Below are 22,382 nucleotides of genomic sequence, written 5' to 3'. Positions count from 1 at the left end.
GTGAAGATTCACAGCCCTACTGTGGACCGCCATGTTTCCCTTCCCCAGTGCATCCTCAGCCAAAATGTTCTAATATATATATTTGTATAGTTGCAGGTCATCTGATTTATGCCAAAGAACTTACACTAATAATAATAATAATACATGGGACTTGTATAGTGCTTTTCAAGAACTCAACGGTGCATTACGCTATACACTAACACTAAGGATACGAAGGAGCTAAGGGGCCTGAAGGCCTGTGGAAAAAAGCTCGTCCTTTGCCTTCAATACTCTGCGTTACCACGGAAGCTACGCCGGAAACAGCATTTCCTCCGTAACGTTAGTTTAGGTGAGAATAAGCCGCATTATTGCTTTATTCTCAACAACCGGCCAACAGATATCAAAGCTGATGCACTTAATGGAAAGAGCCGGACGTGAACTGGTTAACCGTTAACTTGAATTGGTCATTCAGTGGCGTTTTGAGCCCGGCAAAGTGGTTACAGCAGCAGGCAGAAGGCTTAGCTAACGTAGCAAACGGCTAGTTTACATTAGAGCTGCAACTATCGATTCTTTTAGTAATCGAGTATTCTACCGAATAATCCATCGATTAATCGAGTAATCGGATAAGAACCCTTTTTTGTGTTTTCAAAGGCTTATCGTAAATATACACCAAAAAATAAGATAAATCTCTTCAAATAAACAACTACATTAGTTTCTTTCTTAGAAAAAACAACATTTTTATTTTTAAATTGCATAGAACTGGCAGTGGCACCATTCATCTTTTCAACCTGACGTTTGAGTTCTTCCAGTGTACAGCAACCGTTAAATAATATGAATGAATGGCTTACTAGCTAGTTTACATCCTTCATTTACCTTACAGCTGCATGACACACACACTCTTTCTCTCTCACACACACTCTCTCTCTTTCTCTCTCACACACCAACAGGCTAGTGTGATCACACACACACACACACACACACACACACACACACACACACACAAAACGCTGTTAAATTAGCCGCTAACGTTAATAGGTTGAGCTTTGTATTTCTCACAGAAAACGGTCCAAACTTCTCAGAGAGAGCGGTTGGTATTCACTAAAGCCTTCATATCTCAGGCTCTGTAGTACATAGAAACATAAAATAAAAAGCATTTGAGAGCTTAACCCTTTGGCTTTTCGTATTATATTTGCTCTAATGTTAATAAAAAAAAAAGATCTTTAACCCATAAAAATAAAAAGATTCTAATGCATTTTAAGAAATGTTAATAAAGATTACGGCAAATGTAACCCTTCCAAATAAAAAGCCACGGGTTTAAGCTGTCAAATGCTTTTTATTTCATGTTGATAGCTACTATACAGGCTGAGGAAATACGTTCTGTTAAACCCTTGACAATTACTGCAGCAACGTTAGCGTTAACGCGTTAACGATCTCTGTTTTGCAGTCGTTGTGAAGACAGTGAAAAGCCCCGTTATCTAACAACTACAACGGCAGTGAAACAACTTATCCAGCTGACGCTAGCTAATTAAATAACGTTACCTGATGTTGTAGTCGATGCCTCTCTCAACGTTACAGCTGTGGAGGTGCTGCTAACGTTACCTGCGGTGCGCTGCCTGCTTCATTCACCCTCAGCCTATCTACTAGATAATCTAGTAATACGTTACAGTCTTCAGCATTTAGCTACTGGAAATATATCTTGTGTTTGACCATGCTTCCTCAAGTTTGAGGTGTTTCCCTGGCCAGCTTTGCAATTCACATCACAAATGTTGCAACCAGTGTTGTCTGAGTCTATCTTGGGAAAGTGTAGCCACATTTTCGGGTGGACCCGTTTGTTGATGTTTTCAGGTAGTGACGTTCTGACGTAACGCGCTCTCGCGTGTTGCCTTAAGGTTCCGTCGGAATTTCTATTTTACCCACTCTCTTCTATTACTCAGATGCGTGTCGAGGCGAATCATTTTGGCCTCGATCAATTTAATTATTCGAGTTATTCGAGGTACTCGAGGAATCGTGACAGCTCTAGTTTACATGCTAGCTCGTCCTCAGTCAGAATCAAATTGACGTGACGTATCACTATAGCGTTCCATTGAGTCATACCTCGTGATTCCATTTTAGCATTAGAGATGAAACGATGTGAAAATTTCATATCGCGATTATAGTGACCAAAATTATCACGGTTGTCAGTATCATCACTGTATTGTTAAAAAATGTGCTGAAAATGTTCAGAAAGTACTAAGACACTTACAGAAATCATTTCACCAAGTTTTATATTGAAAACTCAGAGCCAAAAAGGACTGGATACGCTCACTGAAATCATTTCCCCAAGGCTGCGCGTCTGCACCTGGGAGACGGTTGCCAATCTTTGATTGATGATGGACAGTACTACTTACCATGTTTTTAAAGCATATGGTTATATAAGGAATTTTATCACGGTTATCATTAAACCCGGTTATCGTTTCATCCCTATTTAGCATATAGCTTATTTTTTTGAACTATGAACAAAAGTAGGTTATTTGTCAAAAAATGTGTGGCGAACAGTGTGGCTAATCAACATGGTCAGAAACATGAAATATCTGAACAATGACAAAATACACTGGAGGGGGACTTTAAGCCTGTGTGTGTGTGTGTGTGTGCGTGTGCATGTGTGTGTGCGTGCGTGCGTGTGCGTGCGTGTGCGTGTGTGTACTCACAGCGAAGGGGTCTGCCTGCTCCCAGGAGATGGGGAAGCCCCAGGAGGTCAGCCTCATCTTGTCGGGCAGCGACTCGGGGACGACGAAGAACACAAATGCGATGTCCGCCACCGCGATCACCGTGGCAACCAGCACCACCAGGCTGTCGCCGTACCTGGACGACAGGTACGCCCCGATGGCCGGGCTGGTCACCAGGCTGGCCGCGAAGGTCGCCGACACCTGGGAACACACACAAAGCAGGAGGGTGTAATGTATCGCACGGATGCCAGGTGTCGCAATATGTTATTATATAAATCACCAGGTGTACGCAACATTTATGAATGGAAGCTGAAAATGTATCTTATTTGATAAAACATATTAGTTTTTTTTTCCTGTGGGGACATAATTTGCACATTTTTTTTTAAAATTGCAATAATGTATTGTGAATGAAGTATGGTGATAATATGGTATCGTGGGGACACCTAGTGCAGTGATACTCAACTGGCGTGTGGCCCGCGGGCGCCCCCTGTGTGGACCGCGATGGAATTGCAAAAAAAAAAAAAAAAAAAAAAAAATTTTTTTTTTTTTTTTTTTACAGTGCACCTGAACGCAACATGCAAGATATCCGCTGAATAAGTGTACAAATGTTCATGTCATTCTGGCCAATACTCCACTTCTGTTATAGCATTTCAGTCTGGAATATGGAATATCTTTCAATAATTATGATTTAGCTGCTAAATTGTCAAATACCACCGTCTGCTTGCTACCCAGGCACGTATGTATGTACTTAACCTAACTAACTATCCGGTGTGCACAACATTGTCAGACTAAACTCCGGCTGACACCCCAAAAACCTACAATCCGCTACAGAAAAATGTATATTGATTGTTTATTAACTGGCCCCTGGCCTTCTATCATTTCACGAAAGTGGCCCCCGGGCAAAGCAAGTTGAGTATCCCTGACCTAGTGTTACTGTGGGCGTCTGGGTAGTACAGCGGCTGATTCCCCTGCCTACCAACACGGAACGAGGGTCGCTGGTTCGAGCCCCCGTGTCACTTCCGGCTTGGCCGGGCGTCCGTACAGGTACAACTGGCCATGTCTGTGGGTGGCAAGTCGGATTAAGGGTATGTGTCGCTGCACCTGTTCGAGGGGAGGAGAACTGGGGGGGAATAGCGTGATCCTCCCACGCACTACACATCCTGCCAGTGAAACTCCTCGCTGTCATGTATCGGAGGAAGCATGTGCTAGTCTACAACTCTCCCCAGATCGGCAGAGGTGTTGGAGCAACGGCCGGGACAGCAGGGGGGAATTTGACTAGTATAATTGGGGTAGAAAATGAAAAACAAAAACAAAAAAAAACAATTGTTGGTAAATGGAAAATGGACTAATTCAGTCTTTAAAATTAGAAAGGAGTAAACAGACCGCTCTGTGAAGCCTTCAGGCCTGGTGTCACATGCTGCGGTCACATGACGCGCTGCAGTCACATGACGCGCTGCGGTCACATGACGCGCTGCGTGTCACACATTACTGCTGCATGGAGAGCAGCCTGTGTGGAAACGGCACAATACACAAAACCCTATTATATCAAATATGTGGGCTGCATTTGCATAATACAGACGTAGTTATTATAAATGAGAGATAAGCAGCATCAATGCTCTCTTGTTCTGTCCCTTGTTGTTCTGTGAAGCGTGTGACCGTCCTGCTGGAGATTAGAAACACATGTGCTTGCTTTGAGTTTTGAAGTGAGGAAACGTTCATGTAGTGCGCAGGCAGTACGTCTCCTTTAACCTTATCTGATAGCCGATGTCTGCTGCTTGTGATCCAGCTTGATGTGACAGCGCTGCACGCTCGCACGATGCTCCTAAAAGGAAAATGCTTATTGTTTTGAATGATTTGGCATCTTCTATTACTGTCAACACCAGTATTGTTGTATTGTAATAATATGCCATAAAAGGAGCAACGTGGCCATATGCCTCCGCCATTAGTTCATTCTTGAGTCCAAATCGCCATTTGAGGCAAATTGGAAGAAATTCCATCAAGACATTCCTGAGATATCGCGTTGACAAGCTTGAAAATGGCATTCGAGAGGTCACAGTGACCTTGACCTTTGACCACCAAAATCGAATCAGTTCATCCTTGAGTCTAAGTTGATGTTTGAGGCAAATTTGATGAAATTCCGTCAAGGCGTTCCTCAGATATCGCGTGAACGAACATCGGACGGACGGACGGACAATCCGGATCCATAATGCCTCCGGCCTGGCTATCGCCGGCGGAGGCATTATAAAAAGAAAACGCGTGCGTGCGGCACACACACACCAAGCTGGATCAAAACACTAGAGAGACAGCATTAAACAAGACAAACTACCTGCCGTTAGATGAATGTTTCCTCAACTGTCAAGGTAAAAAAACATCTAATAAACCTATATGTCTGAACACAATGAAACAAAAACTGTCCAATTGACATGATGAACGTCATTGAACTAATGTTTCCTCACTTCAAAACGCAAAGCACATGTCTCTAATCTCGTTTACTTAGTTAAAGCCCTCCTCGTTTAAAGATTTTGTAGCGCCAACGTTGACCAGCTTGCTCAGCTGTTGAGCCCCAGTCATGGCTAACGTTAGTTACGTTACGTTTTCCTTTGTCCTCATTCCTGTGGTGCGTCCACTCTGTGCCATGCAAGCTAGATGATTTTACATATTTGCAGCTAACACACTTTTTCGTTTGACAAAATGTGAAGCGCTCCCATACTTTTTAAATAGTCCAGTTGAAAAGTTTTCGTCGCGTCCGCCATGTTGGCACCATGGAGACAACACGTGACATAGTCAGTCCGCGACACAGGAAATAGGCAGACGCGCGACAGTGAAACGCAACACACAACGTCGATAAACTTTTATAATATATAATTATATAGCTATGCGACCCAACAAATCGCAAACCAATGAATCGATAATGCAATTCGTTATCGATTCTTATCGATTAGTTGTTGCAGCCCTATAAATGGCCTGCATTTATATAGCGCTTTTATCCAAAGCACTTTACAATCAGTAGGTACATTCACCCATTCACACACCGATGGCGGCAGGCTGCCACGCAGGGTGCTGGCACACCATCGGGAGCAATTTGGGGTTCAGTATCTTGCCCAAGGACACTTTGACATGCAGACTGGAGGAGGCGGGCATCGAACCACCGACCTCTTTTATCCAAAGCGATTAGTGGATGACCCGCTCTACCTCCTGAGCTACAGCCACCCCAAGTAGTAGTAGGTAGGCAGGTAGGTAGTGATTTAGGTTGTTCCTTCATTTAGAATTTTCATTATTGTTTAGACATCTCTGGTCCAGCCAAGCAGCACTTCTGCGCACCAATATTGTCAATTTGGGACAACATTTTGTATTTGAATAAAATTGTTGAAAATAAAATCCATGCATTTGCTATTATCCGATTAATCGAAGAAATAAATCGACAGATTAATCGATTATCAAAATAATTGTTAGTTGCAGCCCTAGCCCCGAAACAATATGATGATATATGCCCATTTAACACCATCATAGCTACAAAAGATGTAATACCTCTCAAATGGTGATTAAGACTTTTTAAAACTTTTTAAGAGCCTTAATTTCCCTCAAATTGATTTATCAACTTTTAATACTTTTCAAGACCCTGCAGATACCGTGTAGTCTAGGGTTGGGCGATGTCAACCAAACAGAAACATCACCATGGTTTCACCGCGTTTCACCGTGAAACATCACGATGGACGTGATGGGCGTCATCGTTGACCGGCGGGATTTTAGGGATTCATTAATTATTTATGAAGTTGCAGTGCTGCAATGGCGTTTGGCAGCACCGCTGCAAATAGAGCTGTGCATCTTCACTGATCTCACGATTCGATACGATTCGATTATACAAGTCTACGATTCGATTCGATTATACGGTGCATCTTAAATCGATGCATCACTTTTTCCGCAATACATGATTTATTTTTTCTCACTTTCTTTTTTCTCACTGTGTGGCTACTTTTAAAATAAAAGTGCATTTGGAATTGCATTGTATTATGATCCATAATTAAAATAAACAACTGCATGTACTTACATTCTATTTTATTTGATTATAAAAAAAAAAAAAAAAAAAAAAATTAAATAATCGATTTTTGATATTTGTTAATCGATTCAGAATCGTCCTATTAAGCATCGCGATGCATCTCTGAATCGATTATTTTCGGCAGCTCTAGCTGCAAAGCACGTTGACGTTTACAACAGTACAGCACACGTCTTGGATAGGCTACTTCTACAGCACAGAGCCAGGTGACTGAAGCAGTAGGCTATCACTAGCAGCAATATTGAACGGGCACAAAACAAAAATAACGTTAACATTACAGATCCTGACCAACACACCAACGTGTGCGTGTTGAATTTGACTGGCTGGCAGAAAACGGACAGAATTACTGCCGGATAACGTTAGATTTGTGTGGGCTCCGTTTTGAACCTAACCTTAGGTTAAGGAGAGATAGAAACACAGCAGCAGCAGCCTATGTAACGGAGCGACTTCATGGAAACAGGCGAGTTGAATTCACAGCTGAAGACTTGGAACAATTGTGCAATTGCTCGCATTGGCTTGAAAACGGGAACGTGTAGTTTCTTCTTTGTCTTAACATTTTCACAACACAACCGACTTCCTCCCCTCCCCCTCATCTTGCGAATCAAGCTGACTTGCAAGGTCAGGTTGAGGTCAGCTCCTATATAAATGATGATCCAACATGTCGAGTGTTAATGCTGCCTTTACCAGTCCGTAGGCCGTGCTCCGCTCATGCTCCTCTGTGATGTCGGCAACGTAGGCGAAGATCACCGAGAAGGTCACAGCGAAGATCCCAGAGACCGAGATCAGTGCGAAATACCACCTGAGACAGAGGGAGAAACAGTATGAGTCAGAGACACCTAACACAAGCTGACGACGTTTAGATGACCGAGGTTGTGAGCAAGTTAAATTCACTCAAGCCCAAAGTCAGGCCCAAAGTCTAAATGTAGATTATCAAGTCCATGCCATTAATGCCAAGTCTCAAGTAGGGCTGTCACTTTTTTCCAAAAAATCAAGTTTGATCAAATTTGAAATGACATCCAATTCACGGATGATGATGATTTTCAGCTCCAGATTATTTTAGATGATGTCACGGGCATCTAAACAACAGAAAATGCACATTAGGAAATTAGAACAATATTTTCCTTCACATTTTTGTGTCATTTCCAAACTTTTCAAGACCTAGAAAACACCCCAGTCTTTTTCCATACACTTGCAGACTCTGTGTAACATGGCTGCTGGCTGCGCTGGGCGGCTAGGGGTCTGTGAGGTCTGTTTCTCAGCTCTCTGCCTCACATGAGCAGCATGTGACCAGTCACACTGTGTCGTGAACAGCACAGAACGTCTGGGATGAACTTAACCCAGGCTGAACAGCACAGAGACCATAGAACGTCCTGGACTTAACCCAGGCTGAACAGCACAGAGACCATAGAACGTCCTGGACTTAACCCAGGCTGAACAGCACAGAGACCATAGAACGTCCTGGACTTAACCCAGGCTGAACAGCACAGAGACCATAGAACGTCCTGGACTTAACCCAGGCTGAACAGCACAGAGACCATAGAACGTCCTGGACTTAACCCAGGCTGAACAGCACAGAGACCATAGAACGTCCTGGACTTAACCCAGGCTGAACAGCACAGAGACCATAGAACGTCCTGGACTTAACCCAGGCTGAACAGCACAGAGACCATAGAACGTCCTGGACTTAACCCAGGCTGAACAGCACAGAGACCATAGAACGTCCTGGACTTAACCCAGGCTGAACAGCACAGAGACCATAGAACGTCCTGGACTTAACCCAGGCTGAACAGCACAGAGACCATAGAACGTCCTGGACTTAACCCAGGCTGAACAGCACAGAGACCATAGAACGTCCTGGACTTAACCCAGGCTGAACAGCACAGAGACCATAGAACGTCCTGGACTTAACCCAGGCTGAACAGCACAGAGACCATAGAACGTCCTGGACTTAACCCAGGCTGAACAGCACAGAGACCATAGAACGTCCTGGACTTAACCCAGGCTGAACAGCACAGAGACCATAGAACGTCCTGGACTTAACCCAGGCTGAACAGCACAGAGACCATAGAACGTCCTGGACTTAACCCAGGCTGCGGCCTGCTTTCTGTGTGGCCTGAGAGACTCCAGAGGCTCAGAAATGCTCTGAATAAGGTCATAGCAGTAAGCAGCAGCCCTGAACCTGAATAAGGTCATAGCAGTAAGCAGCAGCCCTGAACCTGAATAAGGTCATAGCAGTAAGCAGCAGCCCTGAACCTGAATAAGGTCATAGCAGTAATCAGCAGCCCTGAACCTGAATAAGGTCATAGCAGTAAGCAGCAGCTCATTCAGACATGTGCAGTATTCAGTGTTGTGCATCAACGCGCTAATTGAGCACTGTTCATTGAACAAGCTCATATTTTGGTGAACGCGTGAGCTGAGCGAATATATATAATATATATATATATAAACACGTGAGCTGAGTGAATCCTTTTGCAAATACATGAACGCACAGTGAACGTCATCAACTCCTGCAAGAGTTAACGGCGTTCTTGCCGTTCTTTTCTGGTTCTCTTACCTGGAGATTTGCCCATAGTGTTTACATGTGTGTTGTGTGTTTACATGTGTGTTGTGTGTTTACATTGTGTTTACATGTGTGTTGTGCATTTACATAGTGTTTACATGTGTGTTGTGTGTTTACATGTGTGTTGTGTGTTTACATGTGTGTTGACATTGTGTTTACATGTGTGTTGTGTGTTTACATTGTGTTTACATGTGTGTTGTGCGTTTACATAGTGTTTACATGTGTGTTGTGTGTTTACATTGTGTTTACATGTGTTTACATTGTGTTTACATGTGTGTTGTGTGTTTACATTGTGTTTACATGTGTGTTGTGCGTTTACATAGTGTTTACATGTGTGTTGTGTGTTTACATTGTGTTTACATTGTGTTTACATGTGTTTACATTGTGTTTACATGTGTGTTGTGTGTTTACATTGTGTTTACATGTGTGTTGTGCGTTTACATAGTGTTTACATGTGTGTTGTGTGTTTACATTGTGTTTACATGTGTTTACATTGTGTTTACATGTGTGTTGTGTGTTTACATTGTGTTTACATGTGTGTTGTGCGTTTACATAGTGTTTACATGTGTGTTGTGTGTTTACATTGTGTTTACATGTGTTTACATTGTGTTTACATGTGTGTTGTGTGTTTACATTGTGTTTACATGTGTGTTGTGCGTTTACATTGTGTTTACATGTGTGTTGTGCGTTTACATAGTGTTTACATGTGTGTTGTGTGTTTACATTGTGTTTACATGTGTTTACATTGTGTTTACATGTGTGTTGTGTGTTTACATTGTGTTTACATGTGTGTTGTGCGTTTACATTGTGTTTACATGCGTGTTGTGTGTTTACATTGTGTTTACATGCGTGTGGGATTTTGCATAAGAATAAAAGCGGTTTTGCCGTCACTTCGATGCGCTGCTTCTGTCTCCGCTTCTCTCTATTATCTGCGGGTGAGCCTGTTTTTGGGCTGTGCCAGGCGTTATTATGGAACCCACCACGCCCAGTGCCCGCCTACGCAGCAGTTAAGCGCCAGGATTGGCCAGGCGCCCATGCTCCGTGAGCCAATGAGACGAGTATTTATTTTTGACAAGCTCTGGCTGTGCATCTGATACCCACACACACACACACACAAAGCCAGGTGTGTCCCAGGTGTGTCTTACCCCACACACACACATACCCAAAGCCAGGTGTGTCCCAGGTGTGTCTTACCAGGGGCTGATCCTCATGAGGGGGATCGGGGCGCAAGTGAAGAAGACGGTCAGGAGGAGGAAGGACTTCCTGCCCCAGACATCTGACAGTGCACCAATCAGAGGAGCCGACAGGAACGACAACAGGCCCTGAACACACACAGAAAAGCACAGAACATAATGTCAACAAAGACACAAAGTACATGCAAAACAAAAGTGCATTTATCTGTTATCGACAATCGGCCAAAAGAGTTTGAAAATAACGGCATATTGCAGCCTATTCAACTGGCGGGCCGGATCCCGGGAGCCAAATCCGGCCCGCCACTCAAGTCACACCGGCCCGTGGACCAGTTCTGAAGGGGGGGGGGACGACGACACAGAGGCTTCATCAGCAGATAACAATCAAGTCCTTTTTCCGTTTTTCATCTGTGGATTGATTTTGATGTGTAACTATTTTTCATTTCTGTTTCTGAAAGGAAAATAGAATCACAAAACAAAAATCTAAACTTGGGACAATGAGGCTCTGATAGGGGTGCACCGATCGATCGACACGCAATCTGTATCGGCCGATTTGGACCTCAAATATGTGATCTGCTGTTTCCGATATTCATTTAATGTTGCCGATCGCATAGCCGATCATGCTGCACGTGAGAAACATGAGGCAGCCCATTTTCATGTCTTCAATGTCTATCGTTTAACTTTCATATTGTGCTCTAACGTTTATATCATTGTGTTGCAAAGCACACGCTTTGCTTTCGTCAGTGTACTCACCTCCATGCACACCGCACCAGACTGTCAACACACCCCTTGCGTCTTTGAATCACACAAATCAGCTGGTGATTAGAGCAGCCTCAGCAGAGAGAAGTTACCTCCAGTCCTCCCGCCTACCGAGGCATTTGCATGCTGTTAAGTCCGTGTGTATTAAAGTCCCAGATTGACACGGTGGTACTGTGGTAGTCGGGGTAGTGCACGCGCACACACAGACAATTTCCACGCAAGCATTGATGTTCCCGCGGGCACTTTGAAGGAAGCGAAAGTGTGCGGCTGAGTATGTGGATGTGCGCTCCGTTCAGACGGACTTTCTTCCTTTCTTTGAACATCAGTTGAACATGTTCTAATCCCCTTCTTCCATGTGTGCGTATATGACCAACCAGTAAGTCATTATTATGTTAATATTCCTGTATTGCATTCCCTTTTGGTTTTAGATCGATCTACCTGCAATCATTGCAATAACGTTTGTTGCGTGCATTTGCCGTTTGATTGTCTGTTGCGCTAATTAATGCCACTACTCAGATGGAGTTTAGCTGGTGTGTAGCTTGTGATTCTGTTGTTTCTCCCGTCATGTAACCCTGTCACCATTATGTAGATCGCACTCATAGTGCTGCTAATTATAACACTGTAACTCGGCCTCGATGGGCGGGTCGTTTTGATGTTCGTTCGATGCGGATCCCAATGTATGACGGTTATTGTGCATAACCCCGGTTCTATGAGTGGGAGCTCTTTGGCTTTAGTCATGGTTCAAGACTGGTGTTTAAGAGTAACTGACTTACAGTTTACCTAATTATCATTTATATATTATTAGTTGTTAATTATCACTATAATTGGCCTATATAACAGCAAGCTTGGTTACTGACCTGTTTGTATATTTTATTGCCTCCTTTTTCCAGACCACACACAATCCTACTATTCCTGTCATAATGCTGTAAAGAGCCTATACTGCTGTACTGTACTGAAGAGAACTGACAACTAAACGGTTGAACTCCCATCTGTCTCCTGCCTCGTGTTTTTACGGACACCCCAGGGCGTATATATATATATATCGGTGATCGGTAATCGGTGATCGGTCGATGATCGGTTGGGCAGATATTTCTCATAGGTGATCGGCAATCGGTGATCGGTGGCAAAAAACGTGATCGGTGCACCCCTAGGCTCTGATAATCGTAAAATCGATTTACACTTTAACTAGGGTAATTAGGTTACAGCGGGCAGGCTCTCTCATGTACGACTGCTGCTTACTCGTCCCTTCTCCCCGCTGTAAAGTCTCTCTGGAGGCTGTGAGTACTGCTGGCTACTAAAGACAGCAGCACAATGGACTTATTTCAACACCTCCAAAAAGCACAGAGTGTGAGCACTGAGCACAGCGTGTTGCACCGCGGGGTGTGCAAGATACCGATTGCCACAACACACTCACGCGCGCACACGAAACACAGACGTTATCACCGGACGATGAAATGTTGCCTTTATAGTTCACATAACAACAAAACAACACGTGAGGCCACCGAGTACTGATAGATTCTGCTGCTTCATGGCTGTAAGTTAGCAGCCTCAGCTGACTCACCTGACCCTGTGTGTCCGAATTTCCCCCTAACTGCTATCGCAGTTCCCCGCATACCTGTTGTGACTTTGTGTTATTCTAGTACAGATATAACTCCGAGCACGGGTGGTCGCTTAGACACTGCTAATATAATTATGTCACGGAGGCACACGCTACAGGCAAGAGTCATCGAACCAAGAGTATCCCTCCAACAGAGCACTGAGTGCTCGATCAAATCCACCAGTGTCAAGTGACTGCAGGTTAGCAAGCAACAGCCAGGAAGTTAGGCATAGCAGCGGCAAGCTAAAACAGGAAGGTGGGTTGTTCTGCCTTCAGAGTAAAAGCGTAGATTGTCACTTATGAAACAAACGGGGGGAAAAGAGCTCTGCAGGGCAACAAATGTTTAGAGAAGTATAATAGTATAAAACAAAAAATCAAAATATCGAGTTTTGAGAGAAAGAATCGTCAATTTCAGTTTTAGGCAAAATCGAACGGCCCTAGCTGGAGCTGAGCTCTCTGACAGCAGAGAGGAGAATGTCGTCCAGGCTACGTTCCATCGTGGACATCGCCGCCCATCCACTCCCTGACGTGGAGCACGTTCAGTGCAAGACTGATGCCACCCAGACGCACCACAGAGCGTCACAGGAAGTAATTCCTGCCTGTGGCCGTCAACCTCTTTAACTCCTCCCTCAGAGCACCAGACACTCTTTAACTCCTCCCTCAGAGCACCACTCAGACACTCTTTAACTCCTCCCTCAGAGCACCAGACACTCTTTAACTCCTCCCTCAGAGCACCAGACACTCTTTAACTCCTCCCTCAGAGCACCAGACACTCTTTAACTCCTCCCTCAGAGCACCACTCACACTCTTTAACTCCTCCCTCAGAGCACCAGACACTCTTTAACTCCTCCCTCAGAGCACCAGACACTCTTTAACTCCTCCCTCAGAGCACCAGACACTCTTTAACTCCTCCCTCAGAGCACCACTCAGACACTCTTTAACTCCTCCCTCAGAGCACCACTCAGACACTCTTTAACTCCTCCCTCAGAGCACCAGACACTCTTTAACTCCTCCCTCAGAGCACCAGACACTCTTTAACTCCTCCCTCAGAGCACCAGACACTCTTTAACTCCTCCCTCAGAGCACCAGACACTCTTTAACTCCTCCCTCAGAGCACCACTCAGACACTCTTAAGTCAGCCAATTGGAAAGCCGTGGCTCACTCACTCCACCCGTCAAAAACCCAACCAACTTGGATAATGTAAAAATGTGCAATGAAACTCTGTGCAATAGCTGCAATTTGACGCGTACGGTACTCAGTGTTTCCCACAGGATTTTGAGTATTTGTGGTGGGGGTCCGCAGACCCCCTAGGGGGGTGCGGGGGCATGCCCCCCGGCGAGAATTTTTTTTTACATTTTAACATAAAATGCATGAATTTGGTGTACTTTGAGAAAGCTTAAGAGCAAAATGAAAAGGCTAGATCTATGAAGAACATGTCATCATTACTGTGCTGTGGGTTTACAATGACAAACTAAATTTCTCCCTATAGGTCAGGGATACTCAACTTGCTTTGCCACTTTCGTGAAATGATAGAAGGCGAGGGGCCAGTTAATAAACACACAATATACATTTTTCTGTAGCGGATTGTAGGTTTTTGGGGTGTCAGCCGGAGTCTAGGCTGACATGTTGTGCACACCGGATAGTTAGTTAGGTTAAGTTAGTTAGGTTAAGTACCGTAATTTCCGCACTATAAGCCGCACCGGAGTATAAGCCGCAGCAGCAAAATTGCCTGTTTGTTACATATATAAGCCGCACTGGACTATAAGCCGCAGGTGTTTTAATGTTTTTTTTTTTTTTTTTTTTTATTGTGTTTTAATGTTTAATTACCATATGTAAGCGTTCATGCACAGAGGGGATTGTCGGGAAAGAGATGGCTGTTTGAGGAAGCTCCCATTTATTAACATTTCAACAAAACAACATAACACCACCTGTGTTTTTTTTTACAGTGCACACAGTGTCCGCGGTGTGGTGAAAAGAGGGCAAGAGAGGAAATTAAAACAGAAGTGGATTTATAGTTAGAAAGAGTGCTAAAGAAGAGAGAATTTTTTTTTTCAAAAAAATCCATAGATAAGCCGCACCGTTATATAAGCCGCAGGGCCAAAAAACGGGGAAAAAGCCGCGGCTTATAGTCCGAAATTTACGGTACATACATAAGTGCCTGGGTAGTGAGCAGATGGCGGTATTTGACAATTTAGCAGCTAAATCATAGATTATTGAAAGATATTCCATATTCCAGACTGAAATGCTATAACAGAAGTATTGGCCAGAATGACATGAACATTTATTGGACACTTATTCAGCGGGTATCTTGCATGTTGCGTTCAGGTGCACTGTAAAAAACAAAAAACAAAAAAAAAACATCTACCGTATATATATTTTTTTTGTCAACATATTTTTGTGGCGGTCAAAATCCTTTTGTGGCAGCCCACCACAAATTCCTTTATGTATGGGAAACACTGGTACTTAACCTTTGTAACTTATATCGGATGCTATTTTATTGATTCTCACTGTATGGAACAGTCCTATGTCTCTGAGAATGTTTGAGGTTTGTTGTTTATGTAGATATTGTGGTTTATTTATGTTGATATTTTCATGCCCGAGTACGAGCAACTGTAGCATGTCCCAACTTCCCCCTCGGGGATCAATACAGTTTTTCTGATTCTGATTCTGGAGAGGAGGTTGGTGGAGAAGACGAACCCATGATAACTCCCGACTGACAGTGATCCCAGTGATGGCTGCAGTGACAGGTGGAAAAGAGGCAGGTGACAGGGAGACAGAGGCAGATGGCAGGGAGACAGGCACGGACTGCATAATCGGGCGCTGAAATTTCAAACTGAAATTAGAACCCTCCATTACACACTCATATTCTGGTTTATTTCAAGAAAAACATTTTGGCTAGTGGAAATTCTAATTGGCTGGTAACTTCTAGCAGCCATATTGGCAGGTGGTCAGAAAAGCTAATTTCAAGGAGTAGGAGAAAAGGATCAAATATTGGTGTTTAAGACTGAATAATGACATCACAACTGTTCATTTATAATGAGTTATTCCTCTAAACCTGGCTTCAAATGCCCCAATTTTTTCTGCGCCAGCGCCGTTCGGCCCCCAACCCTCAGCAAAATCTGGCTCTCTGGTGGAGAGGACATTTTTTTGTGGTCCTCTCTATCATCAAAGTTCCTGGGTTACGGCATGACAATATTTGTTCGGCCCCCGGCAACAGTCTGGGTTTCCTATGTGGCCCCCCATGAAAAATAATTGACCACCCCTGATCTAGTCTCTTAAATTGGTTCTCAAAGTGAACCAGATTCATGCATTTTAGTTTAAAATGTACACATTTTTCTTACAGGGGCCCCCCGAACCCCCCAAGAGGGTCCAAGCAAGGTCTACCCACCACAATCTCTCCAAATCCTGTGGGAAACATAGTTATTAGTATTTCCTTTGTTCTTAAAAATATACATTGCCCGTTTGTGTTTTGCAATATGGATATTGTTTTATTTATAATTAAATAGACTACTTGCACAACTCCACTACTTCCTGAAATGAGTAGGGCATCTTGGTTTCCTGTCCTACACTATTGGATGAACTGATTAATGTCAGGTGTGCCTGATCACTGTTGTTGTAGTCTCGCTAGCCAGCCTCTCTTCCTTTCCGTCAGAGAGTCTGGCGTCGCAGGTTTCCATTGTGGGATTGCGAAAAAAATGCTCTGTTTGGGTTAACCAATCATCCTCGTCTTGGGCGGTGCTTAGCGTTAGTGCCCTTGGAAAATAGTTTTGGGGTGGAACTTGTGCCGAGCAGGCCTTCCTTATTGCACAATCCAAATCTTCTTCAAAACTTGCCATTTTCAGCGTGTAGCAACGAGTTAGCCTGTAGGTTTCTGCCGTTAGCTTTCTACGCTAGCTAGTTAGCGTTCGGCGGGAGCATTACAGCGACACACATGGGAGCGGAAGCCGCTCTGATTGACATATGGTCGGAGCCAATGAACAGAGCTTGCAAGCGGGGGAGCGGATATCCTGCTGCCACCGAAACAGCCGCTCGAATGGGAGAGCAGCTTTAGAGCAGGGGCGGGCTGATCCCTGTTGCCTGTTTCCACAGCGCCAGACTCTCTGACAGAAAGGAAGAGAGGCTGGCTAGCGAGACTACTGTTGTTGTGACTGCAGCAGTCAGGCACACCTGACATTAATCAGTTCATCCAATAGTGTAGGACAGGAAACCAAGATGCCCTACTCATTTAGGTGGAACAAAGTAGTGGAACAAACGCCGCGAACATCAACATGATCAGGCTACTTTTTCAATCTGACTGGCTACTCAGAAATTTGGGGAACTCCCTGAATACCACACACACACACACACACACACACACACACACACACACAAAACGGTGCGACCAAATCATGTGCTGGTGCGACTAACTGAAAAAGTTGGTCGCGCCAGCCCTGCACAAATATAAAACCTGCTGTAAAGTCTCTCTGAAGGCCGTGGCTAGTGGCTCATCTCTTCTCCCTGCTGTAAAGTCTCTCTGAAGGCTGTGGCTAGTGGCTCATCTCTTCTCCCTGCTGTAAAGTCTCTCTGAAGGCTGTGGCTAGTGGCTCATCTCTTCTCCCTGCTGTAAAGTCTCTCTGAAGGCTGTGGCTAGTGGCTCATCTCTTCTCCCTGCTGTAAAGTCTCTCTGAAGGCTGTGGCTAGTGGCTCATCTCTTCTCCCTGCTGTAAAGTCTCTCTGAAGGCTGTGGCTAGTGGCTCATCTCTTCTCCCTGCTGTAAAGTCTCTCTGAAGGCTGTGGCTAGTGGCTCATCTCTTCTCCCTGCTGTAAAGTCTCTCTGAAGGCTGTGGCTAGTAGCTCATCCCTTCTCGCCGCTGTAAAGTCTCTCTGAAGGCTGTGGCTAGTGGCTCATCCCTTCTCCCCGCTGTAAAGTCTCTCTGAAGGCTGTGGCTAGTGGCTCATCCCTTCTCCCTGCTGTAAAGTCTCTCTGAAGGCTGTGGCTAGTGGCTCATCTCTTCTCCCTGCTGTAAAGTCTCTCTGAAGGCTGTGGCTAGTGGCTCATCTCTTCTCCCTGCTGTAAAGTCTCTCTGAAGGCTGTGGCTAGTGGCTCATCTCTTCTCCCTGCTGTAAAGTCTCTCTGAAGGCTGTGGCTAGTGGCTCATCTCTTCTCCCTGCTGTAAAGTCTCTCTGAAGGCTGTGGCTAGTGGCTCATCTCTTCTCCCTGCTGTAAAGTCTCTCTGAAGGCTGTGGCTAGTGGCTCATCTCTTCTCCCTGCTGTAAAGTCTCTCTGAAGGCTGTGGCTAGTGGCTCATCTCTTCTCCCTGCTGTAAAGTCTCTCTGAAGGCTGTGGCTAGTAGCTCATCCCTTCTCGCCGCTGTAAAGTCTCTCTGAAGGCTGTGGCTAGTGGCTCATCCCTTCTCCCCGCTGTAAAGTCTCTCTGAAGGCTGTGGCTAGTGGCTCATCCCTTCTCCCTGCTGTAAAGTCTCTCTGAAGGCTGTGGCTAGTGGCTCATCTCTTCTCCCTGCTGTAAAGTCTCTCTGAAGGCTGTGGCTAGTAGCTCATCCCTTCTCGCCGCTGTAAAGTCTCTCTGAAGGCTGTGGCTAGTGGCTCATCTCTTCTCCCTGCTGTAAAGTCTCTCTGAAGGCTGTGGCTAGTGGCTCATCTCTTCTCCCTGCTGTAAAGTCTCTCTGAAGGCTGTGGCTAGTGGCTCATCCCTTCTCCCCGCTGTAAAGTCTCTCTGAAGGCTGTGGCTAGTGGCTCATCTCTTCTCCCTGCTGTAAAGTCTCTCTGAAGGCCGTGGCTAGTGGCTCATCCCTTCTCCCTGCTGTAAAGTCTCTCTGAAGGCTGTGGCTAGTGGCTCATCTCTTCTCCCTGCTGTAAAGTCTCTCTGAAGGCTGTGGCTAGTGGCTCATCCCTTCTCCCCGCTGTAAAGTCTCTCTGAAGGCTGTGGCTAGTGGCTCATCTCTTCTCCCTGCTGTAAAGTCTCTCTGAAGGCTGTGGCTAGTGGCTCATCTCTTCTCCCTGCTGTAAAGTCTCTCTGAAGGCTGTGGCTAGTGGCTCATCTCTTCTCCCTGCTGTAAAGTCTCTCTGAAGGCTGTGGCTAGTGGCTACTAAAGACAGCAGTGCAACAAACTTATTTCAACACCTCTGAAAAAGCACAGGAATGCGAGCAGCGTGTTGCGGGCTGCACAAGATAACGAGAGCCACAACACACACACACACACTTTTCACGAACAGGTTATCACCGGACGGTGAAATGTTGCCTTTAGGACACATAACGAAACACGTGGGGCCACAGACTAGCTTACTCTGGCTGTTAACGTTACCAGACTCACCCTGCCTTCTGTCTGAATTTCCTCCTACTGCTATGCATTACCCACATACCCGTCTCAAGTGACTGCAGGTTATGAAGCAACAGCCAGGAAGTTAGGCATAGCAGCGCCATGCTAAAACAGGAAGGTGGGTTGTTCTGCCTTCAGAGTAAAAGCATAAATTGTGTCACTTATGAGAAAAAAATATATTTTTTGTAGAGAGGTATAATTGTATAAAAAAATCGAATCTTGAGAGAAAATATATATTTCTTCTGCCATCTCAGAAAAACAGGTTTCTGTAAAGGCATCATTGATTCAAGTCAATAATCTGCAACTTTTTCATACAAATAAATGTGTTCATTTTGCCTTGCATGCAATAGTGATGTGGGTGTGACGTCCTCACATGGGAGGGTGTGACTGACCTTGACGCCCTGCACCAGGCCGTTCATCAGGAAGGTGTGCTGAGGAAACGTCTCCCGCAGGACCTGAAAGAGGAGAACAGGCGCGTTTAGGAAGCGCTCCACTTCTCCGCCTGGGTTTCCAAACAACTACTATTCTGTCAATTTGCAGGTTTCCAATGAGAAAGTTACAGAAACAGCAAAAAAAAACTGAAGTAAGTTATCACTATACTGACATGTATGATTCCAGTGAGAAACATGCCGTCTTCACTCAGAGACCATGTTTGACAGAACTCAGAGAGCTTCATCACATTTTTGTCGAACTTCTGTCTGCAAACGTGACAGCACTTTGTGCCATGTCACAGTGCAGGTGACCTTTGAACTTTTGAATACAAAACGGCATCACTTCATTTCATCATATTTGACATTTGTGTGAAAGGTGGTCATAATTGCCGTATGAATTCTTGAGTTATGGCCAAAAATATGTGGAGGTCACAGTGGCCTTGACGTTTGACCGCTGAATTGCAAACAGTTCATCAGAGTCCAAGTGGACGTTTGTGCCAAATTTGAAGACATTCCTTCAAGGTGTTACTCAGAGATTGCGTAAACTAGAATGGGACGACAACCCGAAAACGGCATAAAAACCTTAAAAGAGGATTTCTGCACTTCAACCAACTGATGGAAACACCGTTAGCTTGGGGGGGGAGCCGATAAAAGTTTAGGTTTTGGTGGTGAGCCTCTCGATTCTCTCCATCATGAACTTTAAGATTTGTCAGCTGCTCTTTACAGCTGTGTTGATGTACTGTGTGTGTGTGTGTGTGTGTGTGTGTGTGTGTGTGTGTGTGTGTGTGTGTGTGTGTGTGTGTGTGTGCACTCACGGTAAGCATGGGCGTGGTCAGCAGGCCCCAGGCGAAGAACTCCAGGAAGATGACGACCACGGCATGAGTGACTTTGGCTCGGCCTCGGCCGTGCTGCGGATTGAGGAGCAACAGAACAGTAAGGTATACTATACAACTTTTTACGCCTCTTCAAACATAAAACATGTTTTTTTTCCTTTTGACATCTTAGTCATTTTCTTGAAGAGGACATCTAGATGAGACAATGTGCTCTTTCAATATTTATTCTTGTACCATAACTCAAAGCACAAGCCTGTTTTGCTCCAATGTTTACAAACAGTACAAATGTAAACAAAACGTTTATGGCTTTCAAGTGCATCTAAAAAAGCATGGTTAGCTCTTACAAACTGATATCCCTTGTATCAAGTGGTCTGTCAGAGCTAAACGATACGTTAAAATGTAAAAAAAAAAAAAAAAAAAAAAAGTTGGTGTACGTTTGAAGGGCCCTAAAAAAGTTGCAAAGTGTAAATTTAACTACTCATCTGAGACATCTACAGTAGTCCTGCTGTAGAGCTGCAACGATTAAGCGATTAATCGGTCGACAGAAAATTAATCGACAACTATTTTGATATTCGATTAATCGTTTTGAGTAAAATTTTAAGAGAAAAGGTCTAAATTCTCTGATTCCAGCTTCTTAAATGTGAATATTTTCTGGTTTCTTTACTCCTGTACGACAGAAGACTGATATTATCTTTGAGTTGTGGACAAAACAAGACATTTGAGGGCGTCATCTTGGGCTTTGGGAAACACTGATCGTCATTTGCCACCATTTTCTGACATTTTATAGACCAAACAACTAATTGATTAATCGAGAGAATAATCGACAGGTTAATCGATTATGAAAATAATCGTTAGTTGCAGCCCTAGTCTGCTGGACTTCACATATTCAGTCGGCTCTGCTGGAACGTTGCCAGTAGACAACCTAAAGAGCTGTAAATGCATCACATGGGCTCGGAGTTCACCCAAAACAAACATTTATGATTCAATACTAGGGATGGGCGGATCGATACCAAAGTATCAATACTTCGATACTCACACTGAACATTTGGTATTGATTCTCTTAGAAAAGTATCGATGCCCGTTTTTGTGTTTTTCTCCCTCCTCCTCACTCCTGACCTGTGTCTGCTCTGCATGGTGCAACTGATACCACTTTCAGACAGACACGGTTCTGGTTCCGTTCTGGAGTCTCAGAACCTTGGTGCTTTCTGGCAAACCAGCCCGTGTTCACACCAGTTTAAGCAGAACCAAAGTGGGAGGACATTATTCGGTAGTCCTTCAGTTTTTTAAGTTTATTAATTATTTGGTCTGGCGTTCGAATGAACCCAGCCTTGGCCATCTCTTCCGCAAGTTCGGCATACGACTTGCTCTTTCTTGTACTGCTTTCTATCTTTTCTTGAGATTCGGTAGATGCCCAAATCGCCACTAAACATTTGGTTTCCTCAGGAGGAGACCACTGCAAATTATTTTTCTCCATGTTGTCACTGCCTTCTTGTCCTTCCTGCTCGTTTTCACAGCCTAGAATGAGACACGCCCACTGATGATGTCACGGTTCCCAAGGAAAAAACAACTATTTTTTGGTTCCGCTGAGAACCAACTTTTCAGGTTCCGAACCAATTATTTTTTCGGTCTGAACGTGCCGGCCAGTTCGAACTTGGGTTCGGGAACCGGAACCGGCACGGAGCCCTGCCGGTGTGAAAGCCCTATTACTAGGCTCAGCCTGTTTAGATCGTTTTTAGATAGTGAAAATATCTTTAGCTGAGAGACCCACTGGCGCACGTCAGTGACGTCGATCAGCCAAACTGGCGTCCGCACCACGCACAGGAGACGCTGCAAGTCTGTTCTCAGAGAGGCAGATCATATCCAGGTAGCCCGGTTATTCAGACCAACGCTAATGTTTAACATCAAGACTTTTTTAGTCAAGTTAAACATTTCACCATTTATCACTGATATGAAACAT

At 44.5% G+C, this 22,382-nt stretch overlaps 1 protein-coding gene across 1 annotated transcript in view; it reads right to left on the bottom strand.

The window, feature by feature from the left end:
* The window catches only part of LOC310797383 (hippocampus abundant transcript-like protein 1), a gene marked incomplete at both ends in the record, with an annotated part of 40,679 nt that overhangs the window by 7,073 nt on the left and 11,224 nt on the right, over positions 1–22,382 (bottom strand). Inside the window, 5 exons of the mRNA XM_083659752.1 lie at positions 2,667–2,885; positions 7,423–7,537; positions 10,493–10,620; positions 19,554–19,616; positions 20,408–20,500. Coding sequence (XP_083515878.1) covers positions 2,667–2,885; positions 7,423–7,537; positions 10,493–10,620; positions 19,554–19,616; positions 20,408–20,500 — 618 coding nt within the window. The remainder of the gene's footprint in view (positions 1–2,666; positions 2,886–7,422; positions 7,538–10,492; positions 10,621–19,553; positions 19,617–20,407; positions 20,501–22,382) is intronic.

Source organism: Poromitra crassiceps, assembly GCF_964638095.1.
Source record: "Poromitra crassiceps genome assembly, chromosome: 23".
Taxonomy (NCBI): domain Eukaryota; kingdom Metazoa; phylum Chordata; class Actinopteri; order Beryciformes; family Melamphaidae; genus Poromitra; species Poromitra crassiceps.
The sequence above is the reverse complement of the archived record's forward strand: the minus strand, read 5'-3'. Positions and strand labels throughout refer to the sequence as shown.